Below are 25,350 nucleotides of genomic sequence, written 5' to 3' on the forward strand. Positions count from 1 at the left end.
TGCCCGTATGTGTTGGTTGCAGCATGTCGTCTCACCGATTGCAATGTTCCCTTCATTGCTCGCAGCATGTCGTCCCATCACCCCGTAGCATCTGCCATTGTCGTTTTGCGGCATGAAGTTTCATTGGTTGCTGCATCCTGTCGTTGCTCACAACATGTCCCGAGGCGACTGTCGTTGTCGTTTTGCAGCATCCAGCACCGCCGTTCGTAGCGCCACAACCACACCGACGTACATCCCAGTTGACTGAGGTCTAGCCTTCTAGGCATGCCCCTAAAGGAAATAGAGACTTTTTGATGATATTATCACAGACTTATCGAGTCGAGAAGTGATCTTCTATCCATGTTGGCATCACATGTTGCTTATGTTGTTACGCCATATGTTGCATACATTCTAACAGTGTACATTTATAAGGAGGAAGTACTGCCATATTTCCAGGAATGTCATGCTTTTAGTTTCGGATTTAACCGGTCAATGGTCCAGAATGATGAGGATCAAGCTCTAGATGGTGTCACTACTGAGACACATCGCGCAGGCTGCTACGTTGTCGACGCAATGCATGTTGTGTGTAAAGAATCTTTCTATTTTAAGTTTAACATAGCATATAGTAGTAGTTAAAGTGATGTATCAAACATTACTTTGTTATTAGAGGCAATGGTGGTGCACTCGTGCTGGTCACAGTTTCAAAATTATTCAAGATCTAGTGTATTTTAGTTGCTTATATTCAACCGATTTATTCTTGCCCCTGGTCTCCATGGAAACCAATGGTTGGGATGTTCATGGACTGAGATCCAGTGCCTTTATCAAGTGAAGTCATGCTGCAACTTTACCCTTCTAATCTTCATTCAATCCACATCCTACGGTCCAGATCACACAAGGGGAAAGGCTCTCAACACTTAGCAGTTTTCAGCATAGTTTTTGTATAGATGATTACTCAACATTGACACTTATTGCTGTAGCATTCGGACATTATGCGCTGCAGCCTTTTAATATCAAGTTCTACTGGATTTAGTGTCAACTGCAATTGATTTATTCCACTTTGATTGCATATGCACTACTGTATAACCAAACCAAATTTTGTTTTATAGTCTGCTCATGAGTATCTGCAGTTCTTTATTTTTTGGATTTCAATCTGTTCAAATAAAACTGAGTTCAAGTGCCACTGCATCGTTGTTTGCAGCTTATTGATGTTTGCTGCTATCCTGAAAACTGCTAAGTGTTGAGAGCCTTTTCCCTTGTGTGATCTGGACCGTAGGATGTGGATTGGATGGAGATTACCAGGGTAAAGTTGCAGCATGACTTCACTTGATAAAGGCACTGGATCTCAGTCCGATGTTCATGTCTGCGTGATATTTCAATAATTGTCAGTCGTCTGCTCAAAGGAGCAACGTCGACGTCAAACAGAGAATGCCGCGGCGAAGCGCGCGTCTGCTTCTGCCACGTGTACGAACCATGGGTGCCATGGTTCCACATCGGTGTCGACCCGATCTCGACCCAACACAAGCATATTCGGCGTGACATAACCTCCTTCGGCCGCACCACGAGAGTGGATAGCGGCGTCCCACCAACCACCTGTGACGTGCAGATCATCGAACTTTAAAAAAGAAAAGAAAAAAAAGACGTGCAGATCATCGAGCGCTTTGCGGATCGTGGGACCAGAATGATAACGGCGCCGCGAACGCCAAGCGTGCTCGCCGCGTCCTCCGTCTACAAATAACGGAACGAGAGGATAGCGCTCCCCACCTCCACCTCCCACCTCGCGCCAACCAACCCCGGCCGACGCAGCTCACTACCTCCCCGCCTCCCGCGATGGTCGCCACGGCGAAGATCCCGCAGCGGCAGCTCTTCATCGACGGCGACTGGCGCGCGCCCGCGCTCGGCCGCCGCCTCCCCGTCATCAACCCCACCACCGAGGCCTCCATCGGTCCGTACCCGATCCATCCATCCTGCGCCTCTCTCTCTCTCTCTCTCTGTTTTCCGTTCGCCCGTGTCGTTGGGTGCTCATCAGTAGGTCTGCGCAGGCGAGATCCCGGCGGGCACCTCGGAGGACGTGGACGCGGCGGTGGCGGCCGCGCGGGCGGCCCTCAAGAGGAACCGCGGCCGCGACTGGTCCCGCGCGCCCGGCGCCGTCCGGGCCAAGTACCTCCGCGCAATCGCCGCCAAGGTATGTACTCCGCCGCTCCCGCGCGCAACTACAACAATAGGCCATGTGTGCATTGATGGCGCCTACTCAGTCGGTCAATCAGTCAACTCCTTAGTTTTTTCCTCTTCTCATGGGTACCAAATTAATGCTAGATTTGTCAGTGATCCGGTACGAAATCACATATACTACAAGTTCTAGAAAATTCTGAAGAATATATGATTTGTAGGTCAGGTAAAAAATAAATCTCAAGACCAAGCTCAGTCTATTTCAAAATAGTAGAAGAAATTGGCGAGTGGCAACATGAATGGTCTCTCTCTAAAAAACAACATGAATGGTAGTGGTGAATAGCAAAAAACACTTTTCGTCCTGGATCTGGCTTCCCCATGAACATATAGGAACAGCTGCTAGTTTTTGTTTAGCGTCTTCTTTTTTGGCATATGTTTCTCTGTATCGAATTATGCATGATCACACAATTGCTGTTACGGTGTACCACAGTAGTACACCCTGTTTATGTGCCCCAAAAGTGATTTTAAAAAATATTAATAACAGCTTGGAGGAAAGCCGTGGTGAATTTTAGACTTCCAAGAGCTGTCATCTATATGGATGATAGCTTTTTTACTCTACATGAGGAAACGGAATTAAATCCGCCTTTGATCTTAAATTTGTAAAACCTGGTATTTTTTCACATGTATGTCAGTTTTTGATGCATTTGATTTCCTTTTCCTTCAGATGGTTGAGCGGAAATCTGATCTGGCTAGGCTAGAGGCACTTGATTGCGGGAAGCCTCTTGATGAAGCGGCATGGGACATGGTATGCGATCCACCTTTTGAATGTCTGCATGCATCATATTTTTGTACACATGATGTACTGATGTGCACGATGTTCTTTTTATCAGGACGATGTTGCCGGCTGCTTTGAGTTCTTCGCGGGTCATGCTGAAGCCTTGGACAAAAGGCAAAATGCTGCAGTTGCTCTCCCGGAGAATTTTAAATGCCATCTTAAGAAGGAACCTATTGGTGTAGTTGCTCTAATCACACCTTGGTATTTCCCATTCCCTCCTGTCCTGCTTATATCTATAAATATATGGTTGAAGCATGCTACCACAAATTGCTCATATAGTAAAGGAGCCTTAAATTGGCGTCGACGACTATTAGGCTTAGCCATCACAATCCAATTAATTTGATTTTCCGTCCGATCCATACTACTTGCCGCTGCTTTAGTACACTTTCTCTCTCTTTCCTTGTCCGCAAATTGTGCTCATGTTCTCCGGATTTGTAAGTACTATCGAGTGTTCAAGCTCACGCAGCTGAGACAATGTCATTTGTGTGTGCGTGTGCGTGTGCAACTGTGCATGTGAAAGTTTTGGCTAGTGTCACTAAACTTATTATGGATCGATATGACCCTCAACCCTTTGTTTTCTCCTCATCCAAATATTTCTTTTCCTTACTGGTCCTGGTAATCTGTTGTCAGCCTTGCTCACTTAATCTAGATCTCATTATTTAGAATCTTACTACTGAATGAGTACAGTTGATCCAGTAATTCGTTATTGATTACATTCAACTTTGTGGTTTTAGTTGTATTTTTCTTTTTTATAGTTTTATGCTATAACTTCAAATTATTTGGTCCTGGCATATAATATTCTTTGTTTTACATATTTTGCTACAGGAACTATCCTCTCCTGATGGCTGTATGGAAGGTAGCCCCTGCTCTGGCAGCTGGTTGTACAGCTGTACTGAAGCCATCTGAATTAGCTTCCCTGTAAGTTTAACATTTGTCCGTGTTTCCATTTTATAAGCAATGGGAGTTGAAACATCTCTATATTTTTGTAATTACCAGGACTTGCTTAGAGCTTGGTGATGTGTGTAAAGAGATTGGTCTTCCATCAGGTGTCTTAAACATTGTGACTGGATTAGGTCATGAAGCTGGCGCTCCTTTGTCGTCACACCCTGATGTCGACAAGGTACATATATTTGTCCTATATCTTTTTGTGATCCATCTATGTCGATGGAGTATATTCCTCACAATACATGGCTTATTTGTGCTTTTAGGTTGCATTTACCGGGAGCTATGCAACCGGTCAAAAGATTATGGTTGCTGCAGCTCCTACAGTCAAGGTTTGTCCACATGTCTCTATTTTTTAAATCTTTGTAGTAATGTATCACCAAGTATCTGTTTTCCCCCTCCTTTAGATTTTTAGAATATTGACCAAGATACTACGAGCGCTCTCCTGAGAGCAGACCATTCTCACCTTTTGTGTTGCATCTTTTCTTGACAGCCTGTTACATTGGAACTTGGCGGCAAAAGTCCTATTGTAGTATTTGATGATGTCGACATTGACAAAGGTACATGCTGCATGCTGAGACTTGTCCAATTCAAAATGCCCTGTGTGGAATCACTTAATAGACCATGGTGTTACACAGCCCAAAGCCTTTATTTGGTGTCTGGGCTTTTCATGATAAATGATTGTTAGAACTTCGGATTAGCAACCTGTAAAATGGTTAAAAAGAATGATGTCTATGATTTCACCAGACTTTCTGCTTGTTCGAACTGGCGTAATTTTTTATTGAGGGTACATACAAGCTGAATAATGAAACGAAGGATACATTTGGTTCCTAGCTAAGCTGGGCTAGAGCCCAAGTAACTTATCCCGGCTTTGTTGTGCTAGCCTTGGCTAGCTGTTTGGTTTAATCTGACTAATCCTAGCTTTTGGAGGATAGTTAAGTTTTGTAGGGAAGCCCCCTCAGAGATCCATATGAATTACCAAAAAAGCTGTTCTGGTGTGTGATTCTTAGCCAAAAGTGCAAGCGGATTCGACTCACGCAGCTGATTATGAAACTATCCTAGGCTACATTGCCGCCGAAGAGTAAATTCTGGTTGTTCCAAAATGCACAACCTTGCTGGGCTAGTCTAGGGGTTTTCTTGCTTGAGGCCCAAACCTACCGGAAATTATTTCATCACTGCTTTTTGGTGACAAGCAAGGCACTTATTTTGAACTGATTATAAAAACATGAGTAGTCTGCTTTAGCTCTGGAAACCTTTACGATCTAAATGTTTCTAGACAGTGATTCACTCAAGTTAGTTGATACATAAATTTTGATTGAATAATATGATTCTGTTAATTATCTTTTGCGACCTTTAGTTAAATCTGATTATTGATCCTTCTATTTAAACAGCTGTTGAGTGGACTCTATTTGGGTGCTTTTGGACCAACGGTCAGATTTGCAGTGCGACATCTCGTCTTCTTATCCATGTAAGTATTGATGTTGCAACTTTAACTGTAATGCTAATGAAGTAGTCTACATGTTTGATGGGATTCAACAATAGCTCAGCCCGGTCATCAACTTTTCACTTATGATTATTGTATGATGCACCACTGTCAGTTCACATGACATATGTCATTGCGTTGTGTACATTATGCTTTTTTTAGCAACATATGGACTGCCCGTTGTTTAAAGTACATGTTTTAGCACATTAAGCTGGGTTGCTGTACTGTATGGCTGGTAATCGGGAGCAATTTTCGAAATGTTGCTCTGAAAGCTATATCCCAGATTTATTAATTTATTGCTCTTGAGCATATGGCAGTCAGCTTTGTACTCCTGACATCAAACTCTTTGCAGAAAAATATCGCTAAAGAATTCGTCGACAGGATGGTTGCATGGTCCAAAAATATCAAGGTGTCAGACCCGCTCGAGGAAGGTTGCAGGCTTGGGCCAGTTGTTAGTGAAGGACAGGTACTACATTTTAGCTTTATATAAATTCAGAGGGAGAAAACAGGGCAGGTCCTTTTGTCTTTTTGCTGGATTTATGTCCTCCTTTAATTTATTTATAGCGATATACTCTGTTTCTAAATATAAATCCTTTTAGAGATTTCAGTAGGAACTACATGTGGATGTATATAGATGTATTGAGAGTGTAGATTCACTCATTTTGTTCCGTATGTAGTACATATTGGAATCTTTAAAGAGACTTATGTTTAGGAACGGAGGGAGTAGTTTGCTCTTTGAGTTAGCAGCTGTAGCCGCTCTTGTTCTTGCTAGTTATTACAAACTGCAACTTATACTTGGAGGACCTGTGTCCAAATGCACTGACTGAGAAGAATAAACATCACGACCAATCCATCACCATCCAGCTTTGCAAATATTTTTTGTGTCTGCATCTTACCTGTTGCTTAGACTCATTCCTTGTTAGTAGTCTTACTTGTGGTCATGCTTGTGGTATTGCCCGGTTTCAGTATGAGAAGATCAAGAAGTTTGTAGCGAATGCTAAAAGTGAAGGTGCCACCATTCTGACTGGGGGTGTCAGGCCCAAGGTAATTCCCAGTTCACACTTTGATGTACAGGTATTCACGTGTGTCACTAGACTAGAGCTAACGTTCTGTGTTTTTGCAGCATCTGGAGAAAGGTTTCTTCATTGAACCCACAATCATCACTGACATCAACACATCAATGGAGATTTGGAGGGAGGAAGTCTTTGGTCCAGTCCTCTGTGTGAAGGAATTTTCTACCGAAGAGGAAGCCATCGAACTGGCCAATGATACTCAGTGAGCTACTTATCCCTTTCAATAGAGCATCTGCTGTTTTGATGAGGATTTGCAGCATATATGTTATAGCCTGTTGCTTGTGAGCTTACTCTGATAACTGTTCCTCTTTCCACAGTTATGGTCTGGCTGGTGCCGTGATTTCTGGTGACCGTGAGCGATGCCAGAGATTAGCCGAGGTATGTCTAAGTGAATGAGTGTTAACATTTTCTGTTGATAATGTTGATAGCTTTATCTGCTACTCCAAGTTGGTGTTACTTGAGTATTGTTGCAAATCGCTCTTGGGGATGTTCTGCTAACAAGTGTCCAATGGCAATTCCACCTACAGGAGATTGACGCGGGATGCATTTGGGTGAACTGCTCGCAGCCTTGCTTCTGCCAAGCTCCGTGGGGCGGGAACAAGCGCAGCGGCTTTGGGCGCGAGCTCGGAGAAGGGTGAGCTGTGTTCTCTGAGGCATGTTATAACTGTCTAGGGTTTCTACCTGACGCCGTCCGCGCCTTTTGTTTTGCAGGGGCATTGATAACTACCTGAGCATCAAGCAAGTCACGGAGTACACATCTGATGCGCCGTGGGGATGGTACAAAGCTCCGGCTAACTAAGATGTAATTGAGCTGGTTCGAGGACCTGGATCTGTTCCATCAGGATAAATCTGTGCGCCGGCCTTTGTAGTGGTGAATAAATGTAGTTTGTCATGTACTGCTGAACCTTTCTTGCGAAATAAATGGCATGAGTTTTGTGGACATAGGCCGTGTGTGGCATGGATTTACTTTTCAAAATTAAGATGGTTAGAGTATCTCCAACAACTCCCCAATAATATCTCACTCTATATCCATGATCTGAATATCACCGGCAACACAAAGAACATAGAGGAAGCTAGTTCTTGATGGAGTTTGAGATGAAAGACTTGGCTAAAACCAGGCTCTGTTTAGGCTTACAACTTGGGCACCTTCTTGGAGCAGTTCTTGTTCCCTAGTCTGCATATATGGAGGGTTCTTTAAATATTTAATATGGACAAGCCTCACCCTCTTAAAAAAAAATCATGGTTGTAAGATCCCTTAACATAGATGAAGATACATGAAAATCTTGAAAGAATGGGGAATTTTGGAGACAAATTGCACTAGGCCTGGCATTATTACCGCTGCAAATCTTGCTTATCTATTCACAAACCTGCATCAAGTTTCCAAAGATGTTTCGTGTCATTAGTACGAGAAAGTTAAGAGTTGCAAGGTCCACGGGTCATACTGGAGGAATTTTGATCCAAAGTTCAGAGTCAAAGGGACAGTGAGAGCTATCCTCAATCCTCATAGTGAAAAAGTGAACAGATAAGCCACTCTCACTGTCCCTTTACGGAACTCACCTCACCCGGGTCATACTGGAGGAATTTTTAAGAAGGCATGTGCATTTCAAAGTAAACATCCAAGGAGGAGTGTTATGCAACATTAATCTATGCAAAGTAAACATACAAGTTTCTTTCCATAAATGCCGGTGTTCTTTGTTTGTGCAATGTGTTTATTTACCTATTGAAAATTCCGAGTCAGAGATGGAGTTCAACATCGATTTATGATAATTTGGATATTTTTTGAGAACCTCTAAAAATGGAGGCTACATCTATTAATTAAGATACTAAGCTCCTTAGATTTGGAGTCTTATGATGCGTCGAAGGCGGTAGGGGTCACTGGGTCCCGTTTGTAAGGGTGTGTGTCATTGGTTGAGGGTTCATGTTTGTTTTTTAGTTTTATTATTTTCTTTTTTGGTTTCTCTTTTCTTTCTACTTTTACTTTATTTTCCCATTTTAATCCATGAACATTTTTATAATTCTTGAATATTTTTAAAAATTCTTGTTTTTTTTCAAAATTCATGAATATTATTAAAGTTCACAGACACTTAAAAGATTGTGAATACCTTTTAAATTTGCAAAGTTATTTCAAATTTGTGAATATTTTTAAATCCATGAATTTGTTTAAATCACAGTTTTTTAAAAATTCATGCTTTAAATCTGTAACATTTGTAAAAATCCATAAAAATTAATTATGTTTTTCAAAAAAACTGATAGCCAGCTTTTTATGAGATAGCAGTGGTGCGAGCGAAGAAAATGATATGCGACCGAGTGGAACAAAGAGCCGAACTAAGCGAGCAGGAGCTTAATGACTAGCTTGTGTGAACATTATAGTGGCAGTTTCACCATGGAATAAAAGCTCGCAATGGGCTCACGCCACGACTCATGACACCGAAACCAAAATGTATAAGAACACCACAATCACACATCGAACAACTTCACTCTCCTCTCAAACAAATACCGTCTCTAGCAACACCCATCATGATATACGAATAAAAAAGAACATTGTCAGAACATAATTAATACCAAAGCCAACACAGATAAAACCAAACGAAACAAACAACCGCAATAACATGTTAGAGAAAAAAGACAATCTCACGAGTGAAGAACGGCGTGGCAAAGCGTGCGTGAGCTTTAGCTGTTTGTGAAGTGCTCTCCATTTTTTTTTAGAGAATGAGATTTTTTTTTGAGAAGTTGTAGAGAATGAGATGGGTATAGAAAATTTGCTAGTGTCTGAGAAGGCCATGCGGTAGAGTTGATTTGCCTAAAAACCAAAATCCCCGTGGCGGTCCGATGCCGCCGCACGCCGGCGTCGACCTCCCGCGCGCCATCTGCGCCGCCGTCATCAAACACTCCATCAAGCCGCACGCCCACCTCCTCGCCGCCGACCCGTCCCTCCTCGCCGCCGTCCTCGGCCGCCTCTCCCCGCTGCCCTCCGCGGCCCTCGCCTTCTTCCGCGCGCTGCCGCCCCCGCACCCGCTCGACGCCACCCTCGCCCTCGTCCGCCTCCTCGCCGCGCACCCGCGCCACCACCCCACCGCCCGCTCCCTCCTGCGCGACCTCTCCCTCCGCCACCCGCTCTCCTCCCCGCTCATCCTCCCCTCGCTCCTCGCCGAGCCCCGCGTCCCGAGCTGGCTCCTCCTCGCGCTCGCCCAGGGCGGCCGCGCCGGCGACGCCGTCCGGGTCTTCGACCACATGCGCGCGGCGCGCCTCGCGCCCGACGCCCATGCCTGCACCGCGCTCCTCACCTCGCTCGCCAGGGCCCGGATGACGGCCACCGCGCGCAGGGTGTTCGACGAAATGGGCCTGGCCGGGGTCGCCATGAACACCCACGTCTACAACGCCATGCTGCACGTGTGCCTCAAGGCCGGCGACGCCCTGCGCGCCGAGGCGCTGATGACGAAGATGGACGCCGCCGGAGTCCCGCTGGACCTCTTCTCCTTTAACACCGCCATCGCGCTGTATGTCAGGAAGGGGATGCAGTACGAGGCGATGTGCGTGCGGGACCGGATGGCGAACGACGGTGTCGAGGCAGACATTGTCACCTGGAACACCATGATCCACGGGATGTGCAAGGAGGGGAGGATGAAGGAGGCAGCCCAGCTCCATAGGGACATGGTGGCGTCAGGTGTAGAGCCGGACATGGTGACGTATACCACTCTGGTGGATGGGTATTGCCGGGCGGGCGATGTGGGGGAAGCGATGAAACTGCGAGGGGCGATGGAGGCAAGGGGGATGTTACCGGGTGTGGCTATGTACAACACGATCATTAGGAAGCTCTGTGAGGATGGTAAGATGAAGGAAGTGAATGGGTTGCTTAGTGAAATGGACGAGAGGAAGGTGCAGGCTGACCATGTGACGTGCAACACGCTGATCAACTCATACTCCAAGAAGGGGGACATGCCCTCGGCGTGCAAGGTCAAGACGAGGATGATGGAGTCAGGGTTGCAGTTGGATCAGTTCACTTACAAGGCTCTCATCCATGGATTCAGCAAGGCCAAGCAGCTAGATGAAGCCAAAGAGGCCTTGTTTGAGATGATGGGTGCAGGTACTCCAAATTTGCCTTATTTTGCGGCTTCAATCAGTAAAAGACTAAAGGCTGAATAAATATATAATATCTAACCACCAACCAGTAATTTGAGTTGTGTGTGATCCTTATGTTACAATAGAAAACAATTGGTGTTCAAGCCAGTGACTAAATCTGTACATCACCTATTGTAAAAAAGAACTCTTTACATCATTTCACTGGTTACTTAGGCATATTAGTGTCCACTAACGATGTTTGGTTTTATCTGTATGCAGGATTTTCGCCCAATTATAGTGTATTTTCATGGCTCGTCGATGCTTTCTACAATAAGAATAATGCAGATGCAGTGCTACTCATTCCTGATGAGCTTATGAAAAGGGGCCTTCCTCCAGATAAATCGGTATACAGGTCTCTGATCCGAAGGCTCTGCAAGAAGGGGCTGGTTGATCTTGCACAAAAAGTATTTCACCAAATGCAAGGCAAAGGTCTAGAAGCTGACTGTCTGGTGTATGCCACACTTGCATACGCACAGCTGAGCACAGGAAAGCTGGCTGCTGCTTCCGATACATTGGACGAAATGGCGAAGAGGCAGCTGTCCATGACGCCACAGATCTACAACTGCCTGTGCACTTCTTATGGGGACGAGAAGGAGACACTGAACATGTTCTGGGTTCATGCCATCGAGAGAGCCCTGATTGGGAAGAGTGTGTACAAACTGATGCACCAAGCAAGGGTGAAATCATCAAATCCTGGAGTTGAGAACGAGGGACATGCTCCTGTTTCAAGGCCTAGCTTACCGGCGTCTGCGAAATGAGACCTCGGCGGACTTATCCGGCAGTTTCATGTATCATTACCATATGCTCCCTTCGTGAACCTTCCATCGTGCAAGGGTACGAAACACACTCTGGTAATTCGTGGCATCGCTCTGTTCTTTGTTGGTCTACTGTAATGCCGAGCTCGTGTATTTACTTCCTATCAAAAATTGTTTTCAGGTGCCCTGTGAATCTGCGTCCCATCTTGTTGGCGCTGAAGGTTGCGAACTGTGCTCCTCGCATATCCATATCGCGTGCACGAACCTTGTCAACAGAAGCATATTCGATGTATGGCAGCAACAGGACAGTTGAGGTGGTGTGAAACACCTTGTCAGCCGGATAGAAGCAGGACATGTTTGATACTTTGGTTTCACTAGGGATTCACAGCGCAATCTGTTTTTTTTTTTCAGTTAAGAGTGTGCTAACTCAATTATGTATCTCTGATATCAAATTCCGTTTAGGGAAAAGGAAGCAATGTGCATGCTTATCTATTTTCTGAGCTCGACAAGGTAGCAACAAATAGGCAAATAAAACCCAGATGCTTAGACTACATTTGGCCTGTTCTGTTCTGGGTGGATCCATTCATTTGCCTTTCTGAGAATATATATTTGAAATGTGGATGTTTTTCTGAGTAGATGACAAAACTTCTATCCTGTTTTGCTATTCAGTTAGTGAAAAGAAAAGAACTAAAAACAGATTTGTGTGGCCTTGGGCCTGCTTGACAATTGGGCCGGGCGAAGCAGCCCAACCCAAGTGACAAAACTGCTGTATTGACCCACTGGAGTTACTTCTTGAGCCACAGGAAGAGGAAGATAAGGTGGTGGCCAGGCCATGCCGCGCGCTCACCTCGCAGTAACCATGCCGCTGCTAGCCCCAGCCGCTAAAACCCTGTTCCTTTCCCGCCTCCAGCCTCCGACTTCGCCTCGTCTCCACCTCCGCCGCGCCACCGCCACCGCTGCCGGCGGGAGGGGCGATGGTGCGTCGGCGGCGTCCGGCACGTCGGCCAGGGACCGGCGGCTGGCCAGGGTGCGGGAGGAGCGGCGGCGCCGCGAGTACGACCGCGAGCACACCTACCCCGGCTGGGCCAGGTCCGTCGGCCATCTCCCCCCGTCGCCTCCTCCCTGAATCTCTCTGCTTTGCTACTGTATGTGTGTATGGACTGTCCGTGTTTGGATCCCGGCTGTTGAAATGAATGTGTGAACCCTCTGCTCAGTTAGCTAGCTAGCTCACTGGTGGTTGCTGTGGTGGTTTAGGGTCCTGGAGAACGCCTGCAGGGACGACGAGGAGATGCGCGCCATCCTCGGCGACAGCATCGGCAACCCGGAGCTCATGAAGCAGAGGGTGCGTCGTCTGTAGAAACAACTGAGGTTTTCATTCCTGGGGCCTCAGAGTGCAGTTCATCTGCTGTACTGAAATTGTAGAGGTTTGCGTGCTTGCTGTGCAGATACAAGAGAGGGTGCGCGCGAAAGGCAGGGAGGGGTTCAACAGACCCAAGACGGGCTCCGTCGCCGCTTTCAAAGTCAGCTTCCGAGAGTGAGTTGTCGTGTAGATGATGAACACACATGTATTTTTATCTGCTTGGCATGCATGATATCTTAAAGTGATTCTGGACCAGATGATGTTCTTCAATCAGTAGCGTTATTCATTGCCAAACATGATTTGCTCTTTCTGTATCCATGATTCTGTTCTCATTGATATAACTGAAATTCTTTTTTAGTGAAATAATAATGGCACAGCATCTCCAGAAACATCCATAATCCAAACAACTTCTGCTTTCAGTGCAGTATTTCCCATTTTTCAAACTGAGGCAACAATCTGAATCTGGGCCACTCTAGTGCATTAATCAACAATGTAACAGCTAAGTTGACATTAATATTGCACAGATGTTTGATTTTTTTTTTTGAGGGGAGTACACGGACGTTGATATGATGATAGCAGTGAAAGCAATAGGAAATTTTCCAAGTTCAAAGATGTGGAGTCTTATGAACTCTGAATCTCATTTTATCTTTGTATCCTTGCAGCTTCAACCCGTTAAATGCTTTCATCTGGTTTGAACTCTTTGGAGAACCAACTGATCGAGATGTTGACCTTCTTGGCGGTGTAAAGTGACACTGTATATTTTTTCTTTGGATTCTCATGGTAGAAAGCCACCACCCTGTCTTGACGGCAACTGTTTCTTCTCAGGTTATTCAGGCTTGGTATGTCATGGGAAGGCTAGGAGCTTTCAACTCTTCAAATTTGCAGGTTGGACTTGTTTGATATTTGAATCCTACATTGCCGCCATGTTTTTATTCTCATTTCCAGTTGGATTCCTCCACTCATGAAGCCAAATCAATAACTGAAAGATAATACTGTGCATCAGTTCTAAGAGAAACCCTCCGAGCTTTTTGGAAATACAAAATAGTTTGCACATTATATTCGGTGTCTTCTAAATTTCGAAAAAAATGCACACTGTTGTGATCTGTGAACTACCCCTTTTTGTTTCTCTATGTAATTTGTGAACCATCTTTGGCATGGTTTAACTTGGCACCTAAAAAGTGTTGCAAACTCTACTCACAGTCACACAGGCCAAGATATTAGAATAAAGAAAAATGTTTTATCTCTTATAGTAGTGTTTACCTATTCAGCTATTCTTTATCATCTGGTTACAACATCTATGTGGCCATTGCAAGTTTATGTATGTAAAGCTTGCATGCTTCTTCTGCTGTTCTTTGATATTTATGTTTTTCCCTTGCTCTTTTAGACTTGTGATATTGTAAAATTTGATCTCAGCTGGCTAACTCAATGCTGGACTTTGACCCTTCGTACGATTCTGAAGAAGCTTCTGCTGTAATGCCTTCATCTTTCCATGATATCAGTGATGTCGAGTTTCAAGACAGTTGGGGCAGAGTGTGGTAAGGATTGGAAACATTCAGTAAGTCTGAGGCCTTGTAAAGTGGTGTATACTATTCTGGAAATCATCTTCTATTTATTTCAGGGTGGACCTTGGGACTTCAGATCATCTTGGATTGGATGTACTACTGAACTGTCTTACACAATTAAGCTCAGAGTAAGGCATCTCTCACTGACTAAGTAGAATACGTAGCAGTTTAGCTCGGAAGAAGTATCATCAGAGACCATGGTTTCCAGTTAGATTGTGGAGATAAATCGGCACTGGCACCTTAAGTCTGCAACCATTTATTAGCTGAACCCCAAATGTGAGGTTAAACTAATTCTAGAACCAAACTACCAGCTTTTTGTTCATGTATGTATGATCATGTCTTCATTTGCTAGCTCTATAATTTCTGGTTTCTAAAGCCCTCCTAAGCAACATCATCTCATAATGCATAATATAGATTACAAATTGTGATTGCACAGTTTTCCAAATTTAACCATCATCTTGCACCTAACTCACCCTGTCTGTTGATTTGGCAAACACTGCAGACATTTGGGCATCAAACAGGTGGTTTTTGGCGGCAGAAAATTGGGTGACTGGGAGGAAGGCATGACGAGCTCAGACTATGGATACAAGCACTTCAAAATATAGGATTCAACAAGTGGTATGCGGCTCGAAGCCTCCGATCAATCACGCAGCCCCCAAATGGTCCAGATAAATTTTGTTTCGGAACGAGTTAGGAGCAGTCCCAGCTCGCAGGACCGGCTGGATTTGGATCGCGCACTCATGTGTGTATGTATGTAAATAATTTCCGAAGGCTAGTGTCTGTCCCGGCTATAGTGCCAAATGGTCAAGAGCATAGAGGCTCTTTGGCTGCTTTCCTTAGCCGCGAAGATGCATTCGCAAAGAAGGTGGATGAGATATTCACATCTTTGGAGTTGAAGGTTGCCTCCTTTGCTAGTGGTGTCAAGTCAGTCCAGTAAATGATGGCAAGGCCACTCCATTCCTCAAGCAATTTGCCTCCTGCACACATTGAGTTCCCCCCTCGGTGACCGTTGGTAGCCAAGATGCAAGGGCTTCACCATCTATGGCCGCCGCTGTTCCGGAATCTTAGTCTAGTGGGATGTTAGCTCTTCTTTTTTATGTCAAAAGGGGGGAATTTTAGGCTAGACGGCTTCATGGGTCTTTATGGTTATGAGAGTTTGAGAGGTAGAATCGATGGCTAGAGCATTTTCATGTGGTTGGACTTCAACTTGACAGTTTTTTTCTACTCCCGCGAATGAACCAAGATTTAGGGAATTGAGTTTATCAAACTTGTGTTTTTCTATCCTCTGTTCATATGTTGCTACCCTATTCATTTGTGTTGCAGAGTTTGGGTGTCTTGTGATGCATGAATGCGATGAATCAACATGGCAAGTTTAGAAAGAAGCTAGACAATCACACGGTACGAATCAATTAGCACAATCCTGAAACAACACTAGACATGTCCTTGAAATATCGTACCAAAACACAAGCCTTCAGGAAGGCAGAAAAGACATAGCATGACTTGAAACAACAGGAGGCAATCATCTTAACAAAATATAGGCCTTTAGCGATGTAACAACCAGGACTAGCACTATGCTTAGGAATTGATTTGTGCATCACAACAGGAGGCAACCTGACTTCAATAAGCCTTTGTAGTAGAAACACATGCTTGTGATGTGGGAGTTGGTGTTGTGCTAATGCAAGATGGACATCCAATGTCATATGTTACTATGTTAGCAAATCCTTGGGTCCTAGGAATCTAACCGTGTTAGTGTATGAAAAGGAGTACTTGGATATTGAATAGTGGAGGTCTTATTTGCAAGTGCAAGAATTTGAGATCAAAACTGATCAAAAGAGTTTAGCTCATTTGGAACAATAACGTTTACATCTAGCTTGGCAGCAGAAAGCTTCGACTAAAATATGGGCCTACAACATAAGATCACTTGCAAGAAAGGAACTACAAATTCATTAGCTAATGCTCTTTTGCCATTTTATTCTGAACGTATCCTGGCATTGTCCAGTACTACCCTAGCTTGGTTACTGGACATTTTTGAATTTTACTCTAATGACCAGAAGGCACAAGATTTTTTACCACAATTCACTTTGAACCCAAACTCCAAGATTTTTTCTTCTACAAAATGGATTACTCAAATACAAGGACATCTTATGGGTTGGCAATAGTCCTGATTTACATATGTAAATATTCAAGGTTTTTCATGATAGTCCATTGGGAAGGCATTCATGGTTCCTTGTTACTTATAGGAGGGTTCATTCAGAAAGTGACCTTCTCAGCGCAAGCTCAAATGAGCTTGGGTGAACAATAAAATCGAAACAAATTAAAAAAATCTAAATTTTATTGTGACAAACATTGGCAAAAGTTTTAAGAGCTTGAAAAATTTCATCATGAAATCACATTCGTAGAAGTCGTGGCAAAAAAACAAAATCGATACTCTAAATTTCAACATAGGATGAACCAACAAGCTGATAAACATCACACTGAAAGGTCCTTTGCATTGTGAGACAGACTTTTTCTGAAACCGCAGCCATATATTCAGCCATCAATCATTCGACGCACCAATCACAAATTATCCTTGAAATACTATGGTCCATATGAGATCACTGAGAAGATTTGAGCATTGGCGTATTGTCTCGATTTACCTGCATCAAGTTGTATCCATCGAGTGTTCCATGTTTCCCAATTGAATCAACTTTTCGCTCCTCCTCAGCACGCACAATCTACATTACCTCCTTGCCGATGCTCAGTTACAGGTCCCAGTCAAGATTCTGCAATGGTGTGTTCGCTAACATGGGGTGCGGACAATTTGTCAAGTGTCTATCAAGTGGAGTGGTATTGATGCTGTCAGTGCTACATTGGAGGACCTCGATTCTCTACGACAACAAATCCCACCGACATTAGCTTGGGGTCAAGCCGAATATGAAGAAGGGGGGAGTATTAAGGGTGCCAAGGCAACCGGGGCCTCTACTATGAATGTTGGGCTATCCAGGCCTAGGCGCGCTCGTGAAAACTTTCGCTCCGACTAAGAGGCTTACAGGCCTAAAATGGGTCAAATGACTCTGTAAAGTCTCCAAGTTGTTCTTTTTCTTTTGAACTTTTGTAAAGTCTCCCAAGTTTAAATAGCTAACAAATTCTCTTCTTTGAACTTGGATGGGAAGAAATGGGTGATGGCCCTGGCTTGGCTTGTTATCCGATAGACGTGTGGTCACTTTAGCTAGATTTCAGTCAGCTGACTTTTAGTTTTGTGGTCAATCGATTTTCTGTCCGTTGGATTGTGCTTTAAGATTTGTGCAGTTTTTTTCCTTGTTTTGCTAGTGTACTAGGCTATGTGGATTCGATTGACCCCTATTTTGGGTCAGTCAATTTCCTTCTTGGGCTGGATTTTCGTGTGTGCATGCTGTTTTCCATGTGTTTGCTTTTGTTTTCTGCTCGTGTATGGTTTTATTTTTCTATTTTTTAGTTGAGTTTTTTTTCTTTATGTGTATTTCCGGATGTTGAGTGTATGTAAATGTATACATCTACAAATTACATTAGAGTACGGAAATTTCACTCTTATACATTTATTCTATATATTATCAAAAGGTGCTTTTTTGTGCTAATTGTATGGAATTTTTGTTTTTTTCCTTTTTCTTTATTCTTTAAGGGTAATAACAATGCTAATTATTTTGTGCTAATTCTGTTGCTAATTAAATACATTTTTTTATTATGTGTATGTATGCATGAAATTACTATAGAATATTTGTGTAAATTATACTAGACTGCTAAAGTTGCATTATTAAATGTGTATTCGCTGCATATTATAAAAAGTGCAATTTCACTTCAAAGTTGTGTGCATTTTTTCTACCTTCTTAAGAGTAATACCAATGTCACTAATTTACCCTCTCTTAGAAAACTTTGTTTGTTTTATTATGTCTAGTTTTTAATTCATTTCCTGTTTCTAAGGATGATACCAATGCCACTAATTCGTTCCTTGTTTAGAAACTTTGTTTTATGTAAAATTCACTATTATATGTTTTTTCTTACATAACTAAAAAAGTGCAATTTATGTTTGAATTGTGTGCAGATTCTATCATAAATATTTTTACTTTTCTTCTTCTTAAAGGGTGGTACCAATGCCAGTATACTTGATTTCTTCTTTGAAAATTTTACTTTTATATTTGTGTTTGTAAGTGAGTATACATGCAAGTATGATACACCATGTGTGTAAATTATACTAGTAGAGAGCAAAAATTGCACTGTATATGCTTATTTTGTGCATATCACAAAAGTGCAATTTCAGGGCATACTTGTGTGCAAGTTATTTTTTAATTTTCATTCTTCTTAAAGGGTTTCATTTTCCCCTAGAAAACATCATTATTTTGTTTTTGTTTATATATTTTCTTTCTTCTTAAAGGGTTTCATTCTTACATAGAAAACTTCATTATTTTGTTTTTGTTTTAGCTTTTTTTATTTTTTCTTAAGGGGTTTCATTATTCCATAGAAAACTTTATTATTATTTTTTTATTTTTTTTATTTTCTTTCTTCTTAAAGGGTTTCATTCTTCCCTAGAAAACTTAATTATTTTATTTTTGTTTTTATTTTTTTATTTTCTTCCTTCTTAAAGGGTTTCATTATTTTGTTTTTATAATATTTCATTAGTGACATTTACATTTCATTTCTTCCTTTTTAAGGGTAATACAAATTCCAGTAATTCATCCCTTCTTTGGAAACTTCTATTTTGTGTAAATTCCACAATTATATGCTTATTCTTGCATATTATAAAAGGTGCAATTTTTGTGTAAATTGTGTGCAAATTTTTACATTTGTTGTTTTTGATTTTCTTTCATTTAATTCATTCTTCGTTGAAAAACATCATATTTTATTTTTGTTTTGGTGTTTATTTCACTTTCTTTCTTCTTAAAGGGCAGTAGCATTGTCACTTGTGTGCAAATTTTGTTTCCACAATTCATTCGTTCAAATTTTTTGTCTGTACATTGTGAAAAAGCGCAATTTAAGTGTAAATTGTGTGCAAAAGCGCAATTTAAGTGTAATATATGCTTGTTCTTGCAAATTGTGAAAAAGCGCAATTTAAGTGTAAATTCTGTGCAAATTTTGTCGTTATTTATTTAGTTTTAGTTCATTTTTATTCTTCCTAAAAGGTAATACAAATGGCACTAATTCATTTGTCCTTAGAAAACTTCTTTATTTTAATTTTATTTCAGTTTATATTTTATTTTCTTTCTAGTTTAAGAGTAATGCCAGCGCCACTAATTCATTTTTTTCTTAGCAATCTTCCTTTTGGCGAAACTTCACCATTATATGCTTATTATTGCATATTATAAAAAAGCATAATTATGTGTAAATTGTGTGCATAATTTATCATTATTAGTGTTTTAGCTTTGCGAGAGACTCATGCCAGACTTTCTCTCAGGTATTTTTGTCTAGATAACACTGCATTTAGACTGCAAGTATACTGTAGCAAGTTGTGGGACAGAGATACTTTGTTTTGGCCGCATTTGAACCATCGCGGTCAAAAAAGAAAATTACCTCACACTGTGACTCCCTCTCTTAATACATTTCTCTGCCATGCATGCATTCTCTCTCTCATTTTTTTCACATGCATGCACACATCACAAATCTCTCTCGGTAGCTCTCTCTGAGACGTGCATGTATGTGCACAGCACCATCTCTCACGAGCGTGCCCTCTCTCTCTCTCGCACACAGTCTACATCTCGCACGCATAGTTGCGGCCGGCCTTGTTAGGCTTTTTTATTCTGTGGCTGCGCATGTTCACACCTACACAGAGAAGTGACTGACCGAATACAAATTTCAGTCGATTGACACCTAGTCGGTCCCGTAGGTGGTTGGGTGGACGTACACGACAACAAGCCGTTTCTCTTCTTCCTCCTCAACTATGGCGGCTAGACCCCACGAGTAGTAGAGCGAGTGCTGACAAGATGTGTCATTGGCCAGAGTTGAATGATCTTCTCTTCTCACCTATTTAGGGTAATCTGATCATACGGCTTCCTGGAACATATATAGCCCATAAAAGAGTCGCCTCTGTCTGGCTGCGCTAGGGTTAGGGTTTTAGCGGCGACCATGGGCGATCCTGCTCCGCCGCCGCAAATCCACCGCACGAGTCCATCGGCAAGTGCCAAGGAGCCCCCCTGGCTACGCCGTCGAAGTCTCCGACATCTACGTGTCTTGGTAGGACGACTAGGGTTGCCATCCCGGGCGATCTGGGAGTCCGGACGGCTGGGAACATATCTACAAATAGCGGGGGCACTGCGGCTCGAGATCATATCCCTCGCCAGCGGCCCATCACGGGAAGCCCTAACCTGCAGCTGGAGAAGCCAAGGATGCAGCGCTCGCAATCCGTCACCGGAGGTGGGGGTGATTATGGGGGAATCGATGAGGTTCTTGCCCAGCTGAAGCCTTCTGGCGGCGGGATGTTAGTGCATGCACGTGAAGTGACTCCGGATGCCGGGTTGGAGGGGGATACACCATCGGCAGGTAACTGGGACGCAAAGGACTCGGAGGATGGATTACCGGATGCGGCTGATTCACAGCTTGGAGGTGAAGTGGATGTGGATGATGTAGCTTTTGTGGCGGTGGATTTCAGTGATGATGATGATGATGAGGTGCCAGCCTCGCCTCTTTGGCGGCTCATGGGGCTCTATAGGTCTCAGAAGAAACCCTCTGCAAAAACGTTGTCAGATCACTTTGAGGGTGTCTGGCGGCTGAGGACTGGAGTCGAGTTCAAACCCATGGGAAAAAATTACTTCACGATCACTTTTGGATCCGAGGGAGACTACCGTTTTGTCGCTCGCGGAGGTCCATGGATTTTCAATGGCGATGCCCTGCTGGTAAAACCTTTTGATGATGAGGCGAGACCATCAGAATCAACCCTAGATGCAGTTCCAGTCTGGGCTAGGGTGTTTGATGTCCCATACAAGAAGCAGACTAAGGTCTACGACCAAGCATTGGGTAGCACACTGGGAGAGGTACTAGCCGTGGATGTACCAGAGGTCGGACATGGAACCAGAGAATTCTTGAGGGTTCGGGTGATGCTGGCTTACAACAGGAGACTGCAAAAGGAGGTGACGTTGGAATATTCGGTTAGGGGTGTGATCAAGCAGACCACTTTTAAAATTAGATATGAACGAGTGCCACACTTTTGTTTTCATTGCAGTTTCATGGGACATGACAAGGATGTCTGTGAGAAGAAGATCCGTGGGCTTGCATCGAAGGGGTATGACTCGACGCTGAGATGTTCCCCTTTTAAAAAGTTTGAGTTCAGGGAAGCTTATACCCCCTCCCCAGGACAGCCAAAGGCCAGAAGGGACCTGAATTTCAACTTGGGGAGCACTGGAGTTGCGGCGAATAGTGCAAGAAGTGCAACTAGCCATACGAGCTCTTACAATACCCCGGTACAGCAACATGACATGATTCCACCGAGGGTGGATGCTAATGATGGGTTCAAGGATGAGGAGAGAGAAGCGGCCCCAAAGGAGGATAATGCACTTGCAGCTGAAATTTCGAAAATGAAGTTGGCGGGAGAGCAGCCGGAGTCGAGTAAGGTGAAGGAAATGACGAGTAAGTTTGAAGCCAACTCTGCTGGGAAGGGGGTGGATTCGGCACCGAAACAGCTGAGGAAAAAGGGGGCGACAATTGCGAAGAAACCGGCCAGCAGGAAGGCTGGGCCGCTAGTTATCCGTGACAATACCCCAAGCCAGAAGGATATGATCCCGGCACTGCGAGATCTTAGTGCACGCGGGGGCTCCTTGAGTTCGGTCTCAGAATCCATGGACTTCAGTGATTCCGTTCTTGGGAAGAGGCAGGGCAAGCTGGTGTATCAACAACCCAAAGTGGTGAACAGCGATAAGGCCCTTGTGCCTTTTGTGGATAGGCCAAGTGGCGGAGTGCAGAAAAAAGGGAGGCTGGAAGCTGTCTCTCATGACAAGCAAGGAGATGAGATTGAGGAGGAGGACATGCATAATAGGGTGGAGGACCAGGATAAGGAGGCAACCGGCCATGGGGCCGCCGGTAAACTGACGGGGCCAAGTGTGGTGCCCCGTTAGGAGCAATGAATTGCTTAAGTTGGAACTGTCGAGGGGCGGGGAACCCTCGAACAGTTCGCGATCTTGCGGCTCTTGTGGCCGCCCATTCTCCGAAGCTTGTTTTTTATGTGAAACTAGACAACCTAGAGATAAAATGTTTCGTCTTCGTTCTCGTTTAGGTCTTTCGGGTTTTGAAGGAGTCAGTAGTGAAGGCATGAGTGGAGGTCTTGCTTTATTTTGGGATGAGTCTGTATCAGTTCAAGTCCAAGAAGTCAATAAAAGATGGATTGATGTGTATGTCCGTGTGTCAAATAATGACCCACAATGGAGGGTTACCTTTGTTTATGGTGAACCTAGGGTTGAGAACAGGCATCTCATGTGGGACTCTTTGCGTCGCCTCCATGGAAACAGTGATCTTCCGTGGACGATTGTCGGAGATTTCAACGAAGCAATGTGGGACTACGAGCATTTATCAGAAACCCCGAGAGCCCCAGGACAAATGCTTATTTTCAGAGATGCTCTTGAAACTTGTGGCCTCATTGATTTGGGTTCTGCAGGGTACCCCCTTCACATATGATAACAGGAGGGCCGGACGGGCCAATGTGCAAGTGCGGCTGGACCGTGCGGTGGCCACTAATGCGTGGCATGACTTGTTCGCGGATGCGGCGGTGGTTCATTTGGTGTTGCCATGCTCCGACCATTGCCCGGTCCTCATCCGGTGTGTCCAGGACACGGCGCCCAAACCGCATCGTTGTCGATGGTATGGGCTTATGTGGGAGCGAGAACCTGCACTTGATGAGGTGATCGCTGAGGCGTGGAGGGCTGAGGGTAGCAAAAGAAATCTCAAAGATGTTCACTTAGCACTTGGCAAGTTGATGGGCAAATTGCACACCTGGAGCAGCAAAAAATTTGGCAATGTCACAAGAGAATTGGAAAAATCCAGGTCACGCCTCGAGGAGTTGATGAATATGAATGCAGACAGAGCTGAGATATGGAAGGAGATGGATGCTATGAATGAGTTGCTATACCGGGAGGAAATGCTATGGCTCCAACGCTCACGTATTTCTTGGCTCAAAGAGGGGGATAGAAATATGAAATTCTTTCACCGGAAGGCGGTTTGGAGAGCAAGGAAGAATAGAATCAAGGGGCTTACGGATGCACAAGGGGTATGGCAACAGGAGCAACGGACCATGGAGAAGATGGCCAAGGAATATTTCCAGCACATGTTCACGGCTGACCCTGGCATTGACCCGGAGGAGATCATTCAATTGTTTCAACCAAAAGTGACTGGTGACATGAATGATAAACTATGTGCTCCTTTCTCTGATAAAGAGATTAGTGATGCGCTATTCCAGATGTGCCCTCTGAAGGCCCCAGGCCCGGATGGCTTTCCAGCGAGATTTTTTCAACGGCATTGGGGTACACTTAAAGAGGAGATAAACGCGGCAGTTAAGCTATTTTTCGAGACAAGTATTATGCCAGAGGGGGGTGAACGCTACATCTTTAGTTTTGATACCGAAGGTGAAGGACCCAAAAAGGCTTGTTGACTTTTGACCCATTAGCCTATGCAACATCGTCTACAAGATAATCTCTATATGCCTTGTGAACCGGCTACGACCGCTCTTGGATGATATCATAGCGCCGGAACAGAGTGCCTTCATACCAGGTAGGCTCATAACAGACAATGCGTTCATTGCCTTTGAGTGTATTCATTCTATAAAACAGGAGAAGGATCCAGACAGGAGTGCTTGTGCATATAAGCTTGACCTATCCAAGGCATATGATAGGGTGGACTGGGAATTCCTAAGACGGATGATGCAACAACTTGGCTTTGATCACCGGTGGGTGCAATGGATCATGACTTGCGTAACCTCGGTGACCTATTCTGTCAAAGTGAATGGAGCCAACTCAGATTCGTTTGTCGCATCGCGAGGGCTACGGCAGGGAGACCCGCTCTCACCTTTCCTATTTCTGTTGGTGGCGGATGGGTTAGATGCATTACTAAAATGGAAAGTGCAGCAGGGCTTGATCACCCCCTTGCGGGTGTGCCCGAGGGCGCCGGGCATCTCCCATTTGCTCTTTCCGGATGACACACTCCTCTTCTTCCGCGCCTCGGCAGCCGAAGCAATGGCGGTCCGTGATGTTCTTGCTACATATGAAAGGTGTACTGGACAGTTTATCAATCCAGAGAAATGTTCTATTCTCTTTGGACAGAGATGCCCACCGGCGGACCAAACTTCTGTAGCACATGTCTTAGAGGTCCAGAACCTGAACTTTGAGGAACGCTACCTCGGACTCCCGACCCCTACTGGTCGCATGTCCAAAGGGCATTTTCAAAGCCTCCAGGAGCAGCTCACCAAGAGGATTCTAGCTTGGGGTGATAGTGCATCGCAGGGAGGCAAGGAGATCTTGATCAAAGCGGTTGCACAATCCCTGCCTACCTATCTCATGGGGGTGTTCCGCCTACCCTGGAGCATTTGCGATGATCTTACACGGATGGTCAAAAACTACTGGTGGGGGTCGAAGCAAGGAAAGAGGAAAACACACTGGAGGGCATGGGATACCGTTATCAAACCAAAGGAAAAATGAGGGCTCGGGTTCCGTGACTTCCGCATTTTCAACCAAGCCTTGCTCGCAAGGCAAGCTTGGCGCCTCGTCTCTAACCCCGATAGCTTGTGCGCGTAGGTGCTAAAGGCAAGGTACTACCCGGAAGGACAACTGGAGGACACCGTCTTCTCGGGTAACGCCTCAACTACGTGGCAATCCATTGTGCACGGCTTGGAGCTCCTCAAGAAAGGGCTCATCTGGCGCATTGGTGATGGGGCCTCGGTACGTATATGGAGAGATCAGTGGATCCCTCACCCTTTGGCTCGTGGACCGATCTCTGTCTAGGGCCGGTGCAGACTTCGGCGAGTGAGCCAGCTCATGGACGAGTATGGTAACTGGAGGGTGGCGCTGCTGAATCAACACTTCCTGCATATAGATGTAATGGAGATTCTCAAGATCAAGGCTTCCCCACGGCGTGAAGATTGCATTGCATGGG

The 25,350-nt window shown here is 44.4% G+C and overlaps 3 protein-coding genes across 4 annotated transcripts; all 3 read left to right on the plus strand.

Annotated features, from left to right (window-relative positions):
• Positions 1-1,634: 1,634 nt before the first annotated feature.
• LOC123145997 (betaine aldehyde dehydrogenase 2) lies at positions 1,635-7,420 on the plus strand. The gene is made up of 15 exons (XM_044565554.1): positions 1,635-1,921; positions 2,019-2,161; positions 2,870-2,950; positions 3,036-3,181; positions 3,806-3,898; positions 3,977-4,100; positions 4,189-4,254; positions 4,416-4,482; positions 5,314-5,390; positions 5,758-5,871; positions 6,372-6,449; positions 6,529-6,680; positions 6,796-6,856; positions 7,006-7,112; positions 7,190-7,420. Exons 1-15 carry the CDS (start codon positions 1,807-1,809, stop codon positions 7,275-7,277), a joined length of 1,512 nt encoding a protein of 503 aa, XP_044421489.1. The 5' UTR covers positions 1,635-1,806; the 3' UTR covers positions 7,278-7,420.
• A 1,843-nt stretch (positions 7,421-9,263) lies between these two features.
• LOC123145998 (pentatricopeptide repeat-containing protein At5g38730) lies at positions 9,264-11,844 on the plus strand. Of its 2 annotated transcripts, none has more exons than XM_044565555.1 (3): positions 9,264-10,562; positions 10,817-11,448; positions 11,534-11,844. In XM_044565555.1, exons 1-2 carry the CDS (start codon positions 9,308-9,310, stop codon positions 11,353-11,355), a joined length of 1,794 nt encoding a protein of 597 aa, XP_044421490.1. In that variant the 5' UTR covers positions 9,264-9,307; the 3' UTR covers positions 11,356-11,448; positions 11,534-11,844. The 2 variants fall into 2 exon arrangements, with proteins under 2 accessions (XP_044421490.1, XP_044421492.1); XM_044565557.1 differs by having other exon boundaries at positions 10,817-11,431.
• A 289-nt stretch (positions 11,845-12,133) lies between these two features.
• LOC123145999 (uncharacterized) lies at positions 12,134-15,239 on the plus strand. The gene is made up of 8 exons (XM_044565558.1): positions 12,134-12,441; positions 12,607-12,694; positions 12,798-12,886; positions 13,375-13,453; positions 13,538-13,597; positions 14,126-14,247; positions 14,331-14,402; positions 14,777-15,239. The coding sequence occupies exons 1-8, from the start codon at positions 12,185-12,187 to the stop codon at positions 14,877-14,879; spliced, it is 870 nt and encodes a 289-aa protein (XP_044421493.1). The 5' UTR covers positions 12,134-12,184; the 3' UTR covers positions 14,880-15,239.
• Positions 15,240-25,350: the final 10,111 nt, after the last annotated feature.

The sequence above is a fragment of the Triticum aestivum genome, chromosome 6D (genome assembly GCF_018294505.1).
Source record: "Triticum aestivum cultivar Chinese Spring chromosome 6D, IWGSC CS RefSeq v2.1, whole genome shotgun sequence".
Taxonomy (NCBI): domain Eukaryota; kingdom Viridiplantae; phylum Streptophyta; class Magnoliopsida; order Poales; family Poaceae; genus Triticum; species Triticum aestivum.